The 21,969-nt window shown below is 43.2% G+C and overlaps 1 protein-coding gene across 1 annotated transcript; it reads left to right on the top strand.

Annotated features, from left to right (window-relative positions):
• Positions 1-7,129: 7,129 nt before the first annotated feature.
• LOC137245002 (ribosome biogenesis protein BOP1 homolog) lies at positions 7,130-21,424 on the top strand. The gene is made up of 5 exons (XM_067774961.1): positions 7,130-7,345; positions 7,420-9,034; positions 20,232-20,719; positions 20,787-21,082; positions 21,147-21,424. Exons 1-5 carry the CDS (start codon positions 7,238-7,240, stop codon positions 21,298-21,300), a joined length of 2,661 nt encoding a protein of 886 aa, XP_067631062.1. The 5' UTR covers positions 7,130-7,237; the 3' UTR covers positions 21,301-21,424.
• The last annotated feature ends 545 nt before the right edge of the window (positions 21,425-21,969 follow it).

The raw sequence follows: 21,969 nt of genomic DNA, 5'->3' as shown, positions 1-21,969 counted from the left end.
CGCATGAGACAGGGTGTGCGAATAATCCGAATCCGGCTACATTTTGTAAGCTATTATCCGGAAACCGGTCAAAGCATCTACATATATCATTTGGGAACAGGGTTAACTGATTTTGGTCAGTTGTTATTTATATAGCACCATGGCATCTTTTCATAGCTAGGGCCGCAAACTTGTGTTATAAAGCACAAACTTACTACCATATACATATGAACCCCCAGCTGGTTAGGGGGCTTAGCATATACCCGCCGTAGGTATGGCTGTCGTAAAAGGCGAATAAAATACCAAAAAAACCCTCCCAAAGGGTTGCTAGCGCAATATATAGCTCTCCAACCCAATTATCAACCTCACCTGCCCGTGACGAATCCGGAACATAACGGATCTGCATCCGGCAAAGGACCATCAACATCGATAACACTCCCCAAGGCCATCGGGAGTGTTCTTATCGTTACAACAACAACAAACACCAGAGTTGGGATTCAAGGGGTTGTGTAGCGCAATATATAGCTTCTCCAACCCAATTGTCAACCTCACCTTCGAGCGGCGAATCCCGTTTCACTAACAGACGAGGCTCTGGCGACCCCAAGCTCCTCATGGAACTTGGGGTGGGGAGGGAGGGATGGCCTGAAGGTTTAATGTGGCCATATAAATCGTTCCCGAGATGGTCGGGCCAGCACCTTAATAGTGCTGTTACCGGAGCGTATCGGATCTGTATCCGACAAAGGACCATCACATCGATAACACTCCCCAAAGCCTTCGGGGAGTAACTAATCGCTACAACAACAACAACAACCAGAGTTGGTCAGCTTTGGCAGAGCTTTCATGGTGTGCGTGGAATTGTGTATCACAAATTAAATGCGAATGTGTAGCGCCCCATGGTAATGGAGCCGTCGCTTGTGTACCGTCCTTATGGGCGGCGCTCCCTAGCCATCTAGACCAAAGTGTTTTTTAACGGCAGTGTGGTCACTTGTACATATTTGCTCAGAAAACCTCTATTATATCCGCAAGAGTTTTAAGCCATTGCAACGGTCTTCAAGGTGCACACACGGAACTCGATGTGTTGTTTCATACACTTGTAACGGCCATATTTAGAGTGACTAAGCAAATTTGGTTCCATATCGACGAGAACAGACTACTTAAACCTAATTGTCTTGCTTTGTTCCATTATTTGGAGTATTAAGTTGGGAGGTTTCTTTGGCTTATATGGTTTGTGGGGTGTTTGCCCGTTAAAACAACAAAACCCGACGGTAACTACAAAATGTCAGCTTTTATACAAGTATTTTACTTGTATGATCTTTTTTCAGCATATTTTTAATTTTACTTGAATTAAATTAAATATTTTGAAAATCTATTTTTCTCCGTTTGATTCGTTTTCGTATACTTGTTAACTAAACAAAATTTTAAACACGACGCATACAAGCTTACAGATTCCAAATTGCGTGCTTACATAATACAGATAGGATTTCCAAACAATCTTAAACGAAATAATGTTTTTCCGCTACCACAAATGTTTAGATAAAATTTGATATTTAAATTTTGATTTGATAATTAAATTTCGCAAGTTTTATTATAAGTACTTATAAGAAAGAATACCTGCACTCTTACGAATTTATTCACCACTAAACCTTGACTACAAATGCCGACCTCAATAATTTCTAAAGACGTTAAGTGGGGGGTCCTTATGGCCTAAAATGTGAGAGCATACATACATATGGATAGGTAGGTAGAGTTAATGCAATGTTGTTGCAATGGTAGCGCTTAAAAAACCTGGCTGCAAAGACGAAAATAGGTACTACTATGAGCAAATTAAAAATAGGTTGTGTGTGTAACATAGTGACCCTCCACGGCCTTCACTGGTGGCATTCGAAAGTAATGATAATTACAATCGAGTTGGTGTTTACAGGAGCAAAGTATACAACTCAAATATAAATTTAAGTATTTATAGGATTATAAATATTTTAGTGCCAAAATTAATTACAGTCCAATGCTATTTGCTTACATTTATAACTTATATTAAACATCATGAAAAACTAAAATTAATAATACTTTATTCAAGTGTTCTACGCATGTACATTCGCCCGCACCCACTCACTTAAGGCTTTCTCCACCAGCGTACCATCGATGTCATTTGTTTGCACATTACAACTAACTATAAATTGACGTTTGTAACGTCTACTCCAGAGATCAGCTAAACGTTGAGAGTTGGATGCATATTCTGGCCCAAATAATGTTGTACTTGAAGGTGTCACACCTTTTCCACGCGCTGGAAATGCAATGCCCATTTCGTCTAGACTTTCTTTGCTTTGTGGACATATGAAAATCATTGTTGCAGAAGTCATACGCAGCATTCGTACTGTTAACTTTCTGCCCTTAATATCTAAATTGTTGCTACAGGAGGTAAAGCCGGTATCTATAGGTGGTGCGCCATTTGTTCCATTCACTATTTCTTTGGAGTCAGTTTTTGCATCCATTTTGAAAACTTAAGATTGCAGTTGTTGGAAGGAATTTGGGCTATCGCAGTTTTGGTTACTGTAGAATTTTTTAAATTAAGCAAGTCACCGAATAGTAATAAATAATTTGGTGATAAAGAAAAGCTATCGTTTTATTTGTTTGGAGCTTGAATGTATCGAACGTTTTTGGTATCGAAAATTTGTTAGAGCTTGCACAATTTGGTACTTAAAGGTGGTTTTACATAAACCCTTTAAGATAACAACGAAACGGCTTGACGCTTTCTGCGCTTTGAAACCAACAATTTGTAATGGGTGGATTTTCTTGGTACCCTTGGCACCCTGATTTATTTTGACAGCGCTATAAGTTAATGCCGAATTTACATTGAAAGCTTTGTTACATTGCTATGTCTTAAATATGATTACAAACTATGACCGCATCTATGTCTTGTTAGGCAAGGTGCACACGAGGCTACGCGTCATAGACACTGCAGGCGAAATTTGTACGCTTTGATGCCGAACACATGTATTTGAATGGAGAGCTGCATACGAGGCGTCAGCTGCAGAAACCGACAAAGCATGAAATTTTCGTGTAGCTAAGCGTACAGCAATGTTGGTCGCTGGGCGTACGTACGCTTGAAAAAAAGGAAGAACAATATCTTTTAATTTTTTTTGTATGCAATTTTGTGTAATTAGTTAAAAAATGTTACTTTAGTTAACAAAAGTGCGGGAAAGGTATATTACCACAGCGAAAAAGAGTATTAAACACCACAACAGCTTGGTTAGACATTGTTGAAGCGTTTAAAAGGCTAAAAAGTGTTGGAAACTAGAAACCACCCTTTTCTCTAGTCCGCGGTGGTTTAAAATTGCCTTTCATAATTTACAAAGGCACGGGGATGCGAACAACGTTTAATACATATTTTCCTTTGGTTTCGGGGACGGATGTAGCTGAAGAAATTTAATTTTTTATTTTTTGCAATATTTGTTTGCTTTTTGTAGCGACGCTCGAAAGTAGCTTCTTGTGCAGATTTTGAGGCGTAGAGAAATTGTAGCTATATGAAGTATCTTGTACGCGTCTATGACGCGTAGCCTCCTGTGCACCTTGCCTTACAAAAAAATTATGGAAGGTAAAACAGGTAAAAAGTTAAATAATTTAAGCTAATGACGTTGCCAAAGCGACAAAATAGAGCCACGTGAAAAGCGTTCTGGAAATTCGGACTTAAGAATATCTTAATTTTTTTCATGGCTTTGTGTTCCTGAAGAAAGTGTTTTATGTAAATCCGGTTTTATGCGAAGCGAAAAGTTATGGCCGTGTTTTTTTTTTACGCGTATATACATATACGATTAAACTTTATATGGACTGCTAAGCGTCAAACTTTATATACTCTTCTGAAATTGCCGCGCATAAAATTAGTACTACTAAATTTCAATACGCATTATACTCAGATGCGACTGAAATATGTGTCTATGTTTCACCTCTACACTAATTCCATGTATTACCTCTACAAATGGTGTGTGCCCAATATTCACCGCAACCGATTCAGCTATAGGTTATTCACATTAAATGGGGTTACACTGCCTAGGGGCTTAAGGAGTAATCTCCGTAAGCATTATGAGGAAATACGGCACCTGAGAACACAGCCGTATGAAGCTAAAAAACACAAGCAGGTCCTCAGTGCACTCCGCAGACAGGCGTCGGACCTCTATGCCAGGAATTGCCCGGTGAATCCTGTACTCAAGAAAAATACCCAAAACTAGCAGAAGAGGAACGCACTCTCCCTAGTCACTCTAGCTCAACTTCGATCTAGATACTGTAACAGGTTAAATTCTTACCTATCCAGAATCAACCCCGACATATAAAACATATGTCCTGCTTGTAATGTGTCCCCACATGACACCAACCATCTCTCTAACTGTATTGTGGAACCAATGCCTCTAACACCCTTCTAAATATGGTCCACCCCTGTTGAAACAGCAAGTTTCCTTGGACTCCCTTTAGAGGATATTGAGGACAATTGGTGAACAGTCGCACCTATTGGATGGGGCGAAGCACTGCTACAACACCAACAACAACAACAACAACAACATAGGTTATACGTCTCAAATGTCGACCATTTTGAACATCCACGTCGATGGCACTATGCTACCGACTGTCCTACATCCCAAAATCTTGGGTGTGACGTTTGATCAGGATCTACATTTTGGTGAGCATGCAGCCTCCATTGTACCGAAAATCCAGAGTCATAATAAAATCCTCAAATCTCTTGTTGGCAGTACTTGGGGAAAAGATAAAGAAACGCTAATTACCACCTACAAAGCAATTTGGCAGCCGATTGCATGCTATGCGTTCCCGATATGGTCGCCAAGCCTAAAGACCACTCACTGGAAGAAGCTACAATAATGCCCTCGGCATGCCACGGGTTTCTTCTTATGTCCCCAGAACACCATCTAGATAATGAGGCGAGAGAAATTAAATGCTAACCAAACAATTCCTGTTGAATACCCAGAAACGGGATTCAAGGGGTTGTGTAGCGCAATATATAGCTTCTCCAACCCAATTGTCAACCTCACCTTCGAGCGGTGAATCCCGTTTCACTAACAGACGAGGCTCTGGCGACCCCAAGCTCCTCATGGAACTTGGGGGTGGGGAGGGAGGGATGGCCTGAAGGTTTAATGTGGCCATATAAATCGTTCCCGAGATGGTCGGGCCAGCACCTTAATTGTGCTGTGTTACCGGAGCGTATCGGATCTGTATCCGACAAAGGACCATCACATCGATAACACTCCCCAAAGCCTTCGGGGAGTAACCTAATCGCTACAACAACAACAACAACAATACCCAGAAACCTGGGCATCTCAACAGACATCTGATTGATGAGCCAACACCGCCCAGGGGCTTAAGGAGTCATCTCCGTAAGCATTATGAGGAATACGGGACCTGAGAACTCAGCCATATGAAGCCAAAAAACACAAGCAGGTCCTCAGCGAACTCCATAAACAGGCGTCGGACCTTTATGCCAGGAATTGCCCGGTGAATCCAGTACTCAAAGAACAGTACCCAAAACTTGCGGAAGAGGGACGCATACTCCACGTGAGTCACGCAAGCTCAACTTCGATCTGGATACTGTAACAGGTTAAACTCTTACCTATCCAGAATTACCCGCGACATACAGAACATATGCCCTGCTACAACAACAACAACAACAGGCCAACAGTGTGTGTCTCCGCTTTTCGATACATGTTATGTGTCTAGTTGCCGCTAGATTGGTCTCCTAAACATTATCTAAGTGAGGATAAGCGTTATTCTTACCCGAAAACGTAGAACGTAGACGTATATACGTGTAAAAAATATATGGCTATTTTTAACTTCTGGGGCTGTCAACATATGAGTTTGCAAATCTATTAAAATTTTGCCAATTTTACTCTTTAATTAGTATACATTTTGGCTGCGTGAAATATTATGTATATGTATATGTATTTGAGCAATTAGCTGGTAATTTTTGATTTTTTTCTATTATGAAGCAATTACGTTTTTAGCATACGACACCAAGGGCCTTGAAACAAAGAATAAAAACCCCGACACGTAAGCAGATTTTCATATAGATTAATTTAATACAAGCTTATGCATTGTGAGTAGATTGTACGTATTTTTACGGAGAATGGTAGAATGAGCGACACTGGCGCCATCTGATATTGAAAAGTAGCCAACTCCCCAATTAAAAATCAAAATCATAAGAAAAAGAATTTGGCATTTGCTTTGGCCACGGGTATTGGTATACTTTGCAAGGGAATTTATTTTTCCTACTGGTTGGTAAATTTTCTATCATTTTTCGCAATTAAAAACTGCAATATAACAATCGAATAACACAAAATATGTTATCAAGTATTTTTGTTGTATAGGAAGAATGTTTACAACAGTGCTTCGCGAAATTTTGTATATGAATGGACAAGGCGTAATAAACTTCAATTGCCAAGTCTGAAGTTCCTTCATATTTACAAACGCAACATCTTGGTTGATTGTGGCGATGTTATTGAAATGCATAAACTTGTGTTAAACGCATATATATGAAAAATGTCATTGTGCCGCGGCCTTTAACGCTCCCTTCTCCTCGGTGGGTTAAGAAAGAGGACTTGAATCATGGTACAATGACTTGAATACAATCATGTGTTTGTTTACATTTAAATGTCAAACACTACAAAAATCAAAATCAAAGGAAGAAGAATTTGACATTTGCTTTGGCCAAGGGTATTGGTATACTTTGCAAGGGAATTTATTTTTCCCACTGGTTGGTAAATTTTCTATCATTTTTCGCAATTAAAAACTGTAATATAACAATCGAATAACACAAAATATGTTAGCAAGTATTTTTGTTGTATAGGGAGAATGTTTACAACAGTGCTTCGCGAAATTTTGTATATGAATGGACAAGGCGTAAGGTGTAATAAACTTCAATTGCCAAGTCTGAAGTTCCTTCATATTTACAAACGCAACATCTTGGTTGATTGTGGCGATGTTTTTGAAATGCATAAACTTGTGTTAAACGCATCTATATGAAAAATGTCATTGTGCCGCGGCCTTTAACGCTCCCTTCTCCTCGATGGGTTAAGACATAGGACTTGAATCATGGTACATGACTTGAATACAATCATGTGTTTGTTTACATTTAAATGTCAATACAAAAAGTGGCAGCCTTGTTGTTCAACTGTCACTTAAGCTACACGTGCAGTTTTGTGGAGGAATTTGTAAAAAAAAAACAAAAGAATAGGAGTTCTGTTGATGCAATTTGATATAAATGGCTAAGAAACAGACAAAAAGAAAGGCAACTGCATATGTGGAGACGCATAAAGCTAAAGACACTGAGCTTGAGTTGGCGGATGAAGCTGAAGAGGTTATACAAGAGGTGAGGAACTTTTGAGTTAACTTTTGCATGTTAAGCAATAAACCAGCAACCTAAAATGTTTTTATGTGCTATAGGACTTATTAAGGAATATTTCGAATGAAAATAGTGGCGATACTACGGATGATGAAGTGAAAAACAGGAATTATGAATCTGATGATAGTGACGAGCTGGAATTTGAAAGTGATGAAGAGGGTAATTATGCATCTAAATGGGATGCTGGAATGGAATCAGACGATAGTGAAATTAATGAAGAAGCATCTGAAGATGATGAAATAAATGAATCGGATATTGAAGATATATCAGGTGAGGATGAGGGCGAAGATGAAGACGATGAAATAAATGAATCAGATATTGAAGATATATCAACTCAAGATGAGGACGAAGATGATATAGACTCAGATGACCATGATGATAAAAGTGCTGATGAGAAGGTCTCTCTAGAAAAGAAAACAGAAAAAAGTATTGAGAAGGAAGCAAGCACTCAAGCAATCACATCTGCTAAAAAAATAGACAACTCAGAAAAAATTTTGAAAACGCCTCTTAAGAAATCTGAAAAACAGGTTGGAAAAGAAACACTAGAGCCCAGTACGTCCAAATCCGCGATACGAAAACTCAAATCGCAAACAGCTAAAACAAGTCAAGCTCTAAACAACTTACAGAAAGAGCTGGGAAACGAAAATGGTGCAAAGATTAAAATTGGCAAAGCAGCAGAATATGACAACTCAGATACGTCCGATGAGGAAGATATACGTAATACCGTGGGTAACATTCCATTGCGCTGGTATGACGAATACAAACACATCGGATATGATTGGGATGCGAAGAAAATAATAAAACCACCCAAAGGTGATCAAATCGATGATTTCTTACGTAAAATTGAAGATCCTGACTTCTGGCGTACTGTTAAAGACCCACAAACAGGACAAGAAGTTGTACTCACCGAAGAGGATATAGCTCTAATTAAACGTATTAACTCTTCACGAGTACCCAATCCACAACATAATGAATACGAACCATGGATTGAATGGTTTACAAATGAAGTTGAACGAATGCCTATAAAAAATGTACCCGATCATAAACGCTCATTTTTGCCGTCATCCTCTGAGCGCAAAAAAGTTTCACGTATGGTACACGCACTCAAAATGGGTTGGATGAAAACTACAGAAGAGTTGGAAAGAGAAAAGCAAGCTGCACGTGGACCCAAATTCTATATGCTATGGGAAACTGATACCAGTCGAGAACAAATGCGTCGCATACATGATCCTGTATCGGCACCAAAACGTGACTTACCAGGACATGCTGAATCGTATAATCCACCACCAGAGTATTTATTCGATGCCAGGGAGGAAAAGGAATGGCTGAAATTGGCTGATCAACCTTATAAACGAAAATTACATTTCATGCCACAAAAGTATAATTCTCTACGTGAAGTACCAGCTTATCCACGCTATATACGTGAACGATTTATACGTTGCTTAGATTTGTATTTGTGTCCACGAGCTAGACGTACCAAATTAAATATCGATGCAGAATATTTGATACCGAAACTGCCATCAGCAAAAGACTTACAACCATTTCCCACAGTGGAGAGCTTGGTTTATCGTGGACATACAGATTTGGTGCGTACCATTAGTGTTGAACCAAAGGGTGAATATCTCGTTTCCGGTTCGGATGATAAAACGGTTAAGAGTAAGTAATAGTTCGAAGTGTTTTCTACTGCTGAGCAGCAGTGTTAGAGTCCACTGTTTAGATGGTGGAGAATAAGTCCTGTCGTTAGCATTTCATTGATCCTTTATATGTCCTCACAGTTTTCTCCCTTCTGTCTGAATTATTGCACCCCAAAAAAGCTGCTGCAAGGTATTTTATATATATAGTAAACTAGAAGACCCGCTAGACGTTGTCCTGCCCTAAATTTGGCCAATCTGCATACATTTTAATAAGCTTTTTCCGTCTGACTCTGCCCTGCCCCCTGTTGTTGTTGTTGTTGTTGTTGTAGCGATAAGGTTGCTCCCCGAAGGCTTTAAGGAGTGCTATCGATGTGATGGTCCTTTGCCGGATACAAATCCGGTACCATAGCACCATTAAGGTGCTAGCCCGACCATCTCGGGAACGATGTATGTGGCCACGCTAAACCTTCAGGCCATTCCCTCCCTCCCTACCCCCAAAGTTCCATGAGGAGCTTGGGGTCGCCAGAGCCTCGTCTGTTAGTGAAACAGGATTCGCCGCGGATAGGTGAGGTTGACAATTGGGTTTGGAGAAGCTATACATACATTCTAGGGGTACCCAGGTCCAGGTTTTGGCCTATATCTCGAGACCCGAGTCACCCAGGGGTATAAAAATTACCCTCTACTAAAGCACTCATCAACAGCTTTCATTTGATATCCATATTCTATAAACACACTCTAGTGGTACCCGGGTCCATGTTTTGGCCTATATCTCGAGACCCTAGTCACCCAGGGGTATGAAAATTACCCTCTACTAAAGCAATCATCAACAGCTTTCATTTGATATTATCCATATTCTATAAATACACTCTAGGGGTACCCGGGTCCACGTTTTGGCCTATATCTCGAAACCCTAGTCACCCAGGGGTATGAAAATTACCCTCTAATAAAGCACTTATCAACAGCTTTCATTTGATATCCACATTCTATAAACACATTCTAGGGGTACCCGGGTCCACGTTTTGGCCTACAGCTCGAGACCCTAGTCACCCAGGGGTATCAAAATTACTCTCTACTAAAGCACTCATCAATAGCTGTCATTTGAGATCCATATTCTAAAAACACATTCTAGGGGTACCCGGGTCCACGTTTTGGCCTATATCTCGAGACCCTAGTCACCAGGAGTATGAAAATTACCCTCTAATAAAGCACTCATCAACAGCTTTCATTTGATATCCACATTCTATAAACACATTCTAGGGGTACCCGGGTCCACGTTTTGGCCTACAGCTCGAGACCCTAGTCACCCAGGGGTATGAAAATTACTCTCTACTAAAGCACTCATCAATAGCTGTCATTTGATATCCATATTCTAAAAACACTTTCTAGGGGTACCCGGGTCCACGTTTTGGCCTATATCTCGAGACCCGTCACCAGGGGTATGAAAATTACCCTCTAATAAAGCACTCATCAACAGCTTTCATTTTATATCCACATTCTATAAACACATTCTAGGGGTACCCGGGTCCACGTTTTGGCCTATATCTCGAGACCCTAGTCACCCAGGGGTATGAAAATTACCCTCTACTAAAGCACTCATCAACAGCTTTTATTTGATATCAATATTCTATAAACACTTTTTAGGGGTACCCGGGTCCACTTTTTGACCTAAAGCTCGAGACCCTAGTCACCCAGTGGTATGAAAATTACCCTCTACTAAAGCACTCATCAACAGATGTCATTTGATATCCATATTCTATACATACATTCTAGTGGTACCCAGGTCCACGTTTTGGCCTATAACTGGATACCCGAGTTACCCAGGGGTATAAAAATTACCCTCTACTAAAGCACTCATCAACAGCTTTCATTTGATATCCATATTCTATAAACACACTCTAGGGGTACCGAGGTCCACGTTTTGGCCTATATCTCGAGACCCTAGTCACCCAGGGGTGTGAAAATTACCCTCTACTAAAGCACTCATCAACAGCTTTCATTTGATATCCATATTCTATAAATACACTCTAGGGGTACCCGGGTCCACGTTTTGGCCTATATCTCGAGACCCTAGTCACCCAGGGGTATGAAAATTACCCTCTACTAAAGCACTCATCAACAGCTTTCATTTGATATCCATATTCTATACACACATTCAAGGGGTACCCAGGTCCACGTTTTGGCCTATATCTCGAGACCCGAGTCACCCAGGGGTATGAAAATTACCCTCTACTAAAGCACTCATCAACAGCTTTTATTTGATATCAATATTCTATAAACACATTCTAGGGGTATCCGGGTCCACTTTTTGGCCTATAGCTCGAGACCCTAGTTGTTGTTGTTGTTGTAGCGATAAGGTTGCTCCCCGAAGGCTTTGGGGAGTGTTATCAATGTGATGGTCCTTTGCCGGATACAGATCCGGTACGCTCCGGTACCACAGCACCATTAAGGTGCTAGCCCGACCATCTCGGGAACGATTAATGTGGCCACATTAAACCTTCAGGCCATTCCCCCCTCTCCACCCCCAAGTTCCATGAGGAGCTTGGGGTCGCCAGAGCCTCGTCTGTTAGTGAAACAGGATTCGCCGCTGATAGGTGAGGTTGACAATTGGGTTTGGAGAAGCTATATATTGCGCTGGCAACCTGAAGGGTTGCACTACACAGCCCCTTGAATCTGGTATTTTAGTCGCCTCTTACGACAGGCATACCTACCGCGGGTATATTCAGATCCCCTAACCAGCTGGGGTCTCGAGACCATAGTCACCCAGGGGTATGAAAATTACCCTCTACAAAAGCACTCGTCAACAGCTTTTATTTGATATCCATATTCTAAAAACACTTTCTAGGGGTACCCGGGTCCACGTTTTGGCCTATATCTCGAGACCCGTCACCAGGGGTATGAAAATTACCCTCTAATAAAGCACTCATCAACAGCTTTCATTTTATATCCACATTCTATAAACACATTCTAGGAGTACTCGGGTCCACGTTTTGGCCTATATCTCGAGACCCTAGTCACCCAGGGGTATGAAAATTACCCTCTACTAAAGCACTCATCAACAGCTTTCATTTGATATCCATATTCTATACACACATTCAAGGGGTACCCAGGTCCACGTTTTGGCCTATATCTCGAGACCCGAGTCACCCAGGGGTATGAAAATTACCCTCTACTAAATCACTCATCAACAGCTTTCATTTGATATCCATATTCTATAAACGCACTCTAGGGGTACCCGGGTCCACGTTTTGGCCTATATCTCGAGACCCTAGTCACCCAGGGGTATGAAAATTACCCTCTAATAAAGCACTCATCAACAGCTTTCATTTTATATCCACATTCTATAAACACATTCTAGGGGTACCCGGGTCCACGTTTTGGCCTATATCTCGAGACCCTAGTCACCCAGGGGTATGACAATTACCCTCTACTAAAGCACTCATCAACAGCTTTCATTTGATATCAATATTCCATAAACACATTCTAGGGTTACCCGGGTCCACTTTTTGGCCTATAGCTCGAGACCCTAGTCACCCAGGGGTATGAAAATTACCCTCTACTAAAGCACTCATCAACAGCTTTCATTTGATATCCATATTCTATACACACATTCAAGGGGTACCCAGGTCCACGTTTTGGCCTATATCTCGAGACCCGAGCCACCCAGGGGTATGAAAATTATCCTCTACTAAAGCACTCATCAACAGCTTTCATTTGATATCCATATTCTATAAACGCACTCTAGGGGTACCCGGGTCCACGTTTTGGCCTATATCTCGAGACCCTAGTCACCCAGGGGTATGAAAATTACCCTCTACTAAAGCACTCATCCACAGCTTTTATTTGATATCAATATTCTATAAACACATTCTAGGGGAACCCGGGTCCACTTTTTGGCCTATAGCTCGAGACCCTAGTTGTTGTTGTTGTTGTAGCGATAAGGTTGCTCCCCGAAGGCTTTGGGGAGTGTTATCGATGTGATGGTCCTTTGCCGGATACAGATCCGGTACGCTCCGGTACCACAGCACCATTAAGGTGCTAGCCCGACCATCTCGGGAACGATTTATGTGGCCACATTAAACCTTCAGGCATTCCCCCCTCTCCACCCCCAAGTTCCATGAGGAGCCTCTTACGACAGGCATACCTACCGCGGGTATATTCTGATCCCCTAACCCGCTGGGGTCTCGAGACCCTAGTCACCCAGGGGTATGAAAATTATCCTCTACTAAAGCACTCATCAACAGCTGTCATTTGATATCCATTATCTATACACACATTCTAGGGGTACCCAGGTCCACGTTTTGGCCTATATCTCGAGTCCCGAGTCACCCAGGGGTATGAAAATTTCCCTCTACTAAAGCACTCATCAACTGCTTTCATTTGATAGCCATATTCTATAAACACACTCTAGGGGTACCCAGGTCCACGTCTTGGCCTATATCTCGAGACCCTAGTCACCCAGGGGTATGAAAATTAACCTCTAATAAAGCACTATTCACCCAGAGGTATGAAAATTATCCTCTACTAAAGCACTCATCAACAGCTGTCATTTGATATCCATATTCTATACACACATTGTAGGGGTATCCAGGCCCACGTTTTGGCCTATATCTCGAGACCCGAGTCACCCAGGGGTATGAAAATTACCCTCTACTAAAGCACTCATCAACAGCTTTCATTTGATATCCATATTCTATAAACACATTCTAGGGGTACCCAGGTCCACGTTTGGGCCTATATCTCGAGACCCTAGTCACCCAGGGGTATGAAAATTACCCTCTACTAAAGCACTCATCAACAGCTTTCATTTGATATCCATATTCTATAAACACATTCTAGGGGTACCCAGGTCCACGTTTGGGCCTATATCTCGAAACCCTAGGTACCCAGGGGTATGAAAATTACCCTCTACTAAAGCACTCATCAACAGCTTTCGTTTGATATCCATATTCTATACACACATTTTAGGGGTACCCAGGTCCACGTTTTGGCCTATATCTCGAGACCCGAGTCACCCAGGGGTATGAAAATTACCCTCTACTAAAGCACTCATCAACAGCTTTCATTTGATATCCATATTCTATAAACACACTCTAGGGGTACCCGGGTCCACGTTTTGGCCTATATCTCGAGACCGTAGTCACCCAGGGGTATGAAAATTACCCTCTACTAAAGCACTCATCAACAGCTTTCATTTGATATCCATTTTCTATAAACACACTCTAGGGGTACCCAGGTCGACTTTTTGGCCTATATATCGAGACCCGAGTCACCCAGGGGTATGAAAATTACCCTCTACTAAAGCACTCATCAACAGCTTTTATTTGATATCAATATTCTATAAACACATTCTAGGGGTACCCGGGTCCACTTTTTGGCCTATAGCTCGAGACCCTAGTTGTTGTTGTTGTTGTTGTAGCGATAAGGTTGCTCCCCGAAGGCTTTGGGGAGTGTTGTCAATGTGATGGTCCTTTGCCGGATACAGATCCGGTACGCTCCGGTACCACAGCACCATTAAGGTGCTAGCCCGACCATCTCGGGAACGATTTATGTGGCCACATTAAACCTTCAGGCCATTCCCCCCTCTCCACCCCCAAGTTCCATGAGGAGCTTGGGGTCGCCAGAGCCTCGTCTGTTAGTGAAACAGGATTCGCCGCTGATAGGTGAGGTTGACAATTGGGTTTGGAGAAGCTATATATTGCGCTGGCAACCTGAAGGGTTGCGCTACATAGCCCCTTGAATCTGGTATTTTAGTCGCCTCTTACGACAGGCATACCTACCGCGGGTATATTCTGATCCCCTAACCAGCTGGGGTCTCGAGACCATAGTCACCCAGGGGTATGAAAATTACCCTCTACTAAAGCACTCATCAACAGCTTTTATTTGATATCAATATTCTATAAACAGATTCTAGGGGTACCCGGGTCCACTTTTTGGCCTATAGCTCGAGACCCTAGTCACCCAGGGGTATGAAAATTATCTTCTACTAAAGCACTCATCAACAGCTGTCATTTGATATCCATATTCTATACACACATTCTAGGGGTATTCAGGTCCACGTTTTGGCCTATATATCGAGACCCGAGTCACCCAGGGGTATGAAAATTACCCTCTACTAAAGCACTCATCAACAGCTTTCATCTGATATCCATATTCTATAAACACACTCTAGGGGTACCCGGGTCCACGTTTTGGCCTATATCTCGAGACCCTAGTCACCCAGGGGTATGAAAATTTACCCTCTACTAAAGCACTCATCAACAGCTTTCATTTGATATCCATATTCTATAAACACACTCTAGGGGTACCCGGGTCCACGTTTTGGCCTATATCTCGAAACCCTAGTCACCAAGGGGTATGAAAATTACCCTCTACTAAAGCACTCATGAACAGCTTTCATTTGATATCCATATTCTTTACACACGTTCTAGGGGTACCCAGGTCCACGTTTTGGCCTATATCTCGAGACCCGAGTCACCCAGGGGTATGAAAATTACCCTCTACTAAAGCACTCATCAACAGCTTTCATTTGATATCCATATTCTATAAACACATTTTAGGGGTACCCAGGTCCACGTTTTGGCCTATATCTCGAGACCCTAGTCACCCAGGGGTATGAAAATTACCCTCTACAAAAGCACTCATCAACAGCTTTTATTTGATATCAATATTCTATAAACACATTCTAGGGGTACCCGGGTCCACGTTTTGGCCTATATCTCGAAACCCTAGTCACCCAGGGGTATGAAAATTCCCTCTACTAAAGCGCTTATCAACAGCTTTCATTTGATATCCATATTCTATAAACGCACTCTAGGTACCCGCTTCCCCAGGCAGTCGGTTCTATGTACCGGAGCGACTCGGTATTATTTTTCCCGACCAAGGACTGTCATTTCAGTGTGACCCCATCTAATTTGTTTCGTCCCTCCCACAAATTGTCATCCTCCGAGCAGCTCTTTGCAGCAGGACTGCTCCATATTCTCTTACTCCGGGAAGGCATCGAATCCAATCCGGGTCCGTCTCCCGACCCCGGTCCTGAGAAATGGTTTTGCTGCATCTGCCGGAAAAGAATCTTTTTAAGACGGTCATACTCTGTTCAGTGTGTCTCGTGCAATGGATGGTTGCATCGGACAGGTTGTTCTGGGCTTCATCCCAAACCCCGACGTCCACGTAACTTTTATAAATCTTTTGTGGCTCCTTCTGTTCACGCCCAAGGGCGTCCCATAGTCTACGCCTAAGGCCCCCCCCCCCCCCCCCCCCCCACTATCTTCCAGCAGCCCTGCTGCTCAGCAAGCCACAACAAGTACCCGCTGCTGCTCGCGCCCCACGGCGCCAACAACTCAATCAGCTGATACCACTCATAACTACTACCTTCATAGTAGAGTTGGTTGCAATGCTGAGCATCAGCCCCTGCCCCCGTCTTCTCCCCCCTCTTTTCCGGCAGCAATCGTGCAGGTCAGGGAAACAGACTCTTAGTCCCTAACTCCGTTTGCACCGTCTGCCATCACAGAATATATAGGTTTGCGACATCCGCCCAATGCAACTCCTGCCTTGGGTGGTGCCACTTTCCTAGATGTTCTGGTCTCCGCGACGGCAACCCCCCGACGGGTTTCATCGCGCCATATTGCCAGGTCGCAAACCCAAATCATCCGGGTACCCCAATGCTTGCCCAAGGACGCCCAGTCCGAGGGCCACAACAGCAATTGCGTACTGGCCTTCCACAACCCAGGCGTAGTCACCCGTCACTTACCCCCAGAGTGGCGACGTCTCCTCTTATGCACTTCAGAATTCTGCAGTTAAATTGTAATGGACTAACTGGGAAGATTACGGAGATAGTCGATTTCATGAAGCGGCACAACATCCGCATTGCTGCGATTCAAGAGACTAAACTCACAGCAAGATCTGCATTGCAGACCTGCTCTGGGTATAACGTCCACTGGAAAGACCGCGAGAGCGGAAATGGAGGCGGTCTCGCGTTTATCATACACCACTCTGTGCAATATTATATATTTGATCCTGGCATCGACCGCAGGGACAATGTCTTAGAACGTCAAGGCCTATCTGTCCGGTCAGGCGATGCAAGCCTAGAAATCATCAACGTCTACATCCCTCCTGCCACCTGTTGCCCCAGTGGATACCGCCTCAGGGCCTTACTCACTGGCAACAATCGCATTATCTTAGGCGATTTCAATGCCCATCATGATCTATGGCATTCAAACTTGCGGGCGGACAGTAGGGGTGAGATGTTGGCGAATCAAATAGAAGAAACGACGTTCTGCACAATAAACGGAGACGCCCCCACACGTATGGTAGGAAGCTGTCACAGCTCGCCAGATATCTCAATCGTGAGCGCAGAACTCGTAAACTGCGTCAACTGGCAGCCGATGGTAACATTGTCATCCGACCACCTGCCCATACTTATTTCGCTTGAGCGTACCGCCGACTTCATCGTCACTGAAAAACGCACTTTCATAAACTTCAAAAAAGGAAAGTGGGAAGAATATAAATCCTTTACAGACAGCCGCTTTGCTGCCCTCCCTATCCCGACTGATGCCCGCCAAGGGGAGCGTGCCTTCCGTATGGTCATTAAATCCGCCTCGGCACATTTCATTCCCGCCGGGAGAATTCCCGAAATCCGGCCCCACTTCCCGGCGAAGACCGCAAACTTAGCGAGAGAACGTGACCTTATAAGACACCTTGATCCAGGCGACCCCCAAATAAGGGATATAAACCAACGCATCAGATTGCTTGTGGATGAACATGGAGGGAGGAGCACCTAAGAGGTTGTAACCTCTCTACCGGTGTGGGTAAACTTTGGTCCACCGTAAAGTCCCTATCGAATCCGACTAAGCACAAAGACAAAGTTTCCATCTCCTTTGGCGACAAAGTGCTGTCGGACGCGAAAAAATGCGCGAGGGCTTTCTGCCGACAATATATAATGCATCCTACGGTCGACAAAGATAGACGGAGAGCCAATAGACACGCACATAAACACAAATTCGGCGCGTCACCAATCACCATCACCGCTAACGAGGTTGAGGACGCCATTGGTCGTGCTAAACTATCCAAAGCAGTGGGCCCAGACGGCATAGCCATGCCGATGCTTAAAAGCCTAGGGAAAGAGGGTTTCAAATATTTAGCGCATGTCTTCAATCTGTCTCTTTCCACCTTTGTCATACCTGAGAAATGGAAAATGGCCAAGGTGGTCCCGCTACTAAAGCCTGGGAAACCAGCTAACATAGGTGAGTCGTATCGTCCGATATCTCTCCTATCGCCAGTGGCAAAGACGCTTGAAGCCATTTTGCTCCCTTATTTCAAAGCAAATTTGCAGCTAGCCCCTCATCAGCATGGCTTCAGAAAACTCCATAGCACTACCACCGCGCTAAATGCCATTAGCACCCAGATAAATTGCGGTTTAAATCAATACCCCCACCATAGAACAGTACTCGTAGCGCTAGACCTATCAAAAGCTTTTGATACGGTCAACTATGGCTCGTTACTGCAGAACCTGGAAGGGTCTACCCTTCCCCCATGTCTTAAAAGGTGGACCGCAAATTATCTGGGTGGTCGGCAGGCATCGGTGCAATTTAGAAACGAAACATCAAAACCAAGGAGAATTAAACAAGGGGTGCCACAGGGTGGTGTCCTATCCCAACTTTTGTTTAATTTCTACATTTCTAAGCTACCTTCACCACCGGAAGGAGTCACAATCGTTTCCTACGCCGATGACTGCACAATAATGGCCGCAGGCCCAGGCCCAAAGATCGATGCGCTATGCAATAAAATAAACGGCTACCTCCCTGATCTCTCCAGTTTTTTCGCCTCGCGAAACCTGGCAATATCACCGACTAAATCTTCCGCGACCTTATTTACAACATGGACGTCCCAAATGTCGACCATTTTGAACATCCACGTCGATGGCACTACGCTACCGACTGTCCTACACCCCAAAATCTTGGGTGTGACGTTTGATCAGGATCTACATTTTGGTGAGCACGCAGCCGCAATTGTTCCGAGAATTCAGAGCCGTAACAAAATCCTCAAATCCCTCGCTGGCAGTACTTGGGGAAAAGATAAAGAAACGCTCATGACTACATACAAAGCAGTTAGCCAGCCGATTACGTGCTACGCGTCACCCATATGGTCGCCAAGCCTAAAAATCACCCACTGGAAGAAACTACATGCCTGCCAAAATACTGCTCTCAGAATCGCCACGGGCTGTCTTCTTATGTCCCCAGAACACCATCTGCATAATGAGGCGAGAATACTCCCCATCAGGGAGAGAAATGAGATGCTGACCAAACAGTTCCTGTTGAATACCCAGAAACCTGGGCATCCCAACAGACATCTGATTGATGAACCAGCACCGCCTAGGGGCTTAAGGAGTCATCTCCGTAAGCATTTTGAGGAAATACGGCACCTGAGAACCCAGCCGTATGAAGTGAAAAAACCCAAGCAGGTCCTTGGTGAACTCCATAAACAGGCGTCGGACCTTTATGCCGGGAATTGCCCGGTGAATCCAGTACTTACGGAAAATTATCCAAAACTTGCGGAAGAGGAACGCATACTCCCCAGTAAAACGCGTGCCACTCATGCTCAACTTCGTTCTGGATACTGTAACAGGTTAAACTCTTACATATCCAGAATCAACCCCGACATTCAAAATGTATGCCCCACTTGCAATGTGTCCCCACATGACGCCAACCATCTCTTCAATTGTAATGTGGAACCAACGCCTCTAACACCCCTTTCCTTATGGTCCACCCCTGTTGAAACGGCAAGTTTCCTTAGACTCCCGTTAGAGGATATTGATGACAATTTGTGATCGGTCGCGGCTATTAGGTGGGGCGAGCATTGCTACAACAACAACAACAGGGGTACCCGGGTCCACGTTTTGGCCTATATCTCGAAACCCTAGTCACCCAGGGGTATGAAAATTACCCTCTACTAAAGCACTCATCAACAGCTTTCATTTGATATCCATATTCTATAAACACACTCTAGGGGTACCCGGGTCCAGGTTTTGGCCTATATCTCGAGACTCTAGTCACCCACTCACCTATCCTATATTTCAAGTTAGATCAAACTACAAACGGGGTGCAAAACAAATTCAAAATCGGTTCAGTAGTTTAGGAGTCCGTTGGCCTCAGTTGTGTGACATGTGTTTTTTATATATTAAGATATTAATAATGTACATACATATAATCCATATCTTTCTACAGTTTGGGAAATTGCAACTGGCCGTTGTATACGCACAATCGAAACTGATGATGTTGTACGTTGTGTTGCATGGTGTCCGAATGCTAAGTTATCCATCATTGCAGTCGCATCAGGCAATCGATTACTTTTGATTAACCCCAAGGTGGGCGACAAAATGTTGGTAAAGAAAACCGATGATTTGCTAGCTGAAGCACCACAAATAGACACTTTAGAGAGTGAGCGCATTAAAACGGCTGTACAATGGTCAGTCGCTGAGCAAGAAGAACAATCTAAGGGCGTACGTCTAGTTATCACACATTTTAAACCCATTCAACAAGTGACATGGCATGGACGTGGTGATTATTTGGCTACTGTAATGCCAGAAGGTGCAAATCGTTCAGCACTTATACATCAATTATCCAAACGACGTTCACAAATACCATTCTCCAAAAGTAAGGGTCTCATACAATGTGTACTCTTTCATCCAATCAAGCCATGTTTGTTTGTGGCGGTGAGTAAACGCATTAAATTATTTTGTGCACTGTACTAAAAAACTGTGTTCGTTTTTCTCTTCACAGACTCAACACAATGTGCGCATTTATGATTTGGTTAAACAAGTGTTAGTTAAAAAATTACTAACAAATTCAAAATGGATTTCTGGCATGTCTATACATCCAAAAGGCGATAATTTATTAGTGTCTACCTATGATAAAAAGATGCTCTGGTTCGATTTAGATTTGTCAACAAAACCATATCAGACGCTGCGTTTGCATAAAAATGCTGTACGTAATGTTGCTTTTCATTTGCGTTATCCGCTTTTCGCATCCGCAAGTGACGACTTAACCGTCATAGTGTCACATGGCATGGTTTATAAGTGAGTAGAATTTTCTGTACTAATATTTTCCTTGTCATTTTCTATGCAATTTTTTCCACTTTAGTGACTTGCTGCAAAACCCTTTGATAGTTCCCGTAAAGAAATTGCAGACACACGAAGCGCGCGAAGAATTTGGCGTGCTTGATGTAGCATGGCATCCAGTGCAGCCATGGGTATTCTCTTCAGGCGCAGATGGCACAGTTAGGCTTTACACGTAGTTCAATAAATTTGTATTTTTTAAAACACTTATTATTAATGTAAATGAGGTATGTAAACAAGTATGTATATCCTTTGAAAAAGTTAAAGATTGGAAAATAAAGTCAAATTAAAGTTAATAGAAAAGCATTTTTGAATGTGGGGTGGGAGGGACGCAACAAATTAAATGAGGTTACACTGAAATGGCAGCCCTTGGTCGGGAAAAATCCCGAGTCGCTCCGGTACATAGAACCGGCTGCCTTGGGAAGCGCAATTTTGAATGTTGTTGTTGTTGTTGTTGTAGCGATAAGGTTGCTCCCCGAAGGCTTTGGGGGAGTGTTATCGATGTGATGGTCCTTTGCCGGATAAAGATCCGGTACGCTCCGGTACCACAGCACCATTAAGGTGCTAGCCCGACTATCTCGGGAACGATTTATGTGGCCACATTAAACCTTCAGGCCATTCCCCCTCCCCACCTCCAAGTTCCATGAGGAGCTTGTGGTCGCCAGAGCCTCGTCTGTTAGTGAAACAGGAGGTTGACAATTGGGTTCGGAGAAGCTATATATTGCGCTGGCAACCTGAAGGGTTGCGTTACACAACCCTTGAATCTGGTATTTTAGTCGCCTCTTATGACAGGCATATCTACCGCGGGTATATTCTGATCCCCTAACCCGCTGGGGCCAATTTTGAAT

The sequence above is a fragment of the Eurosta solidaginis genome, chromosome 3 (assembly GCF_040869045.1).
Source record: "Eurosta solidaginis isolate ZX-2024a chromosome 3, ASM4086904v1, whole genome shotgun sequence".
Classification (NCBI taxonomy): domain Eukaryota; kingdom Metazoa; phylum Arthropoda; class Insecta; order Diptera; family Tephritidae; genus Eurosta; species Eurosta solidaginis.
The sequence above is the reverse complement of the archived record's forward strand: the minus strand, read 5'-3'. Positions and strand labels throughout refer to the sequence as shown.

Excerpts from the sequence above, each read along its gene's own strand:
- LOC137245002 (XM_067774961.1), top strand. The coding sequence starts at position 7,238 with ATGGCTAAGAAACAGACAAAAAGAAAGGCAACTGCATATGTGGAGACG. Across the intron at positions 9,035-20,231 it reads GGATGATAAAACGGTTAAGA|TTTGGGAAATTGCAACTGGC; the intron begins GTAAGTAATAGT and ends ATCTTTCTACAG. Across the intron at positions 21,083-21,146 it reads TCACATGGCATGGTTTATAA|TGACTTGCTGCAAAACCCTT; the intron begins GTGAGTAGAATT and ends TTTCCACTTTAG.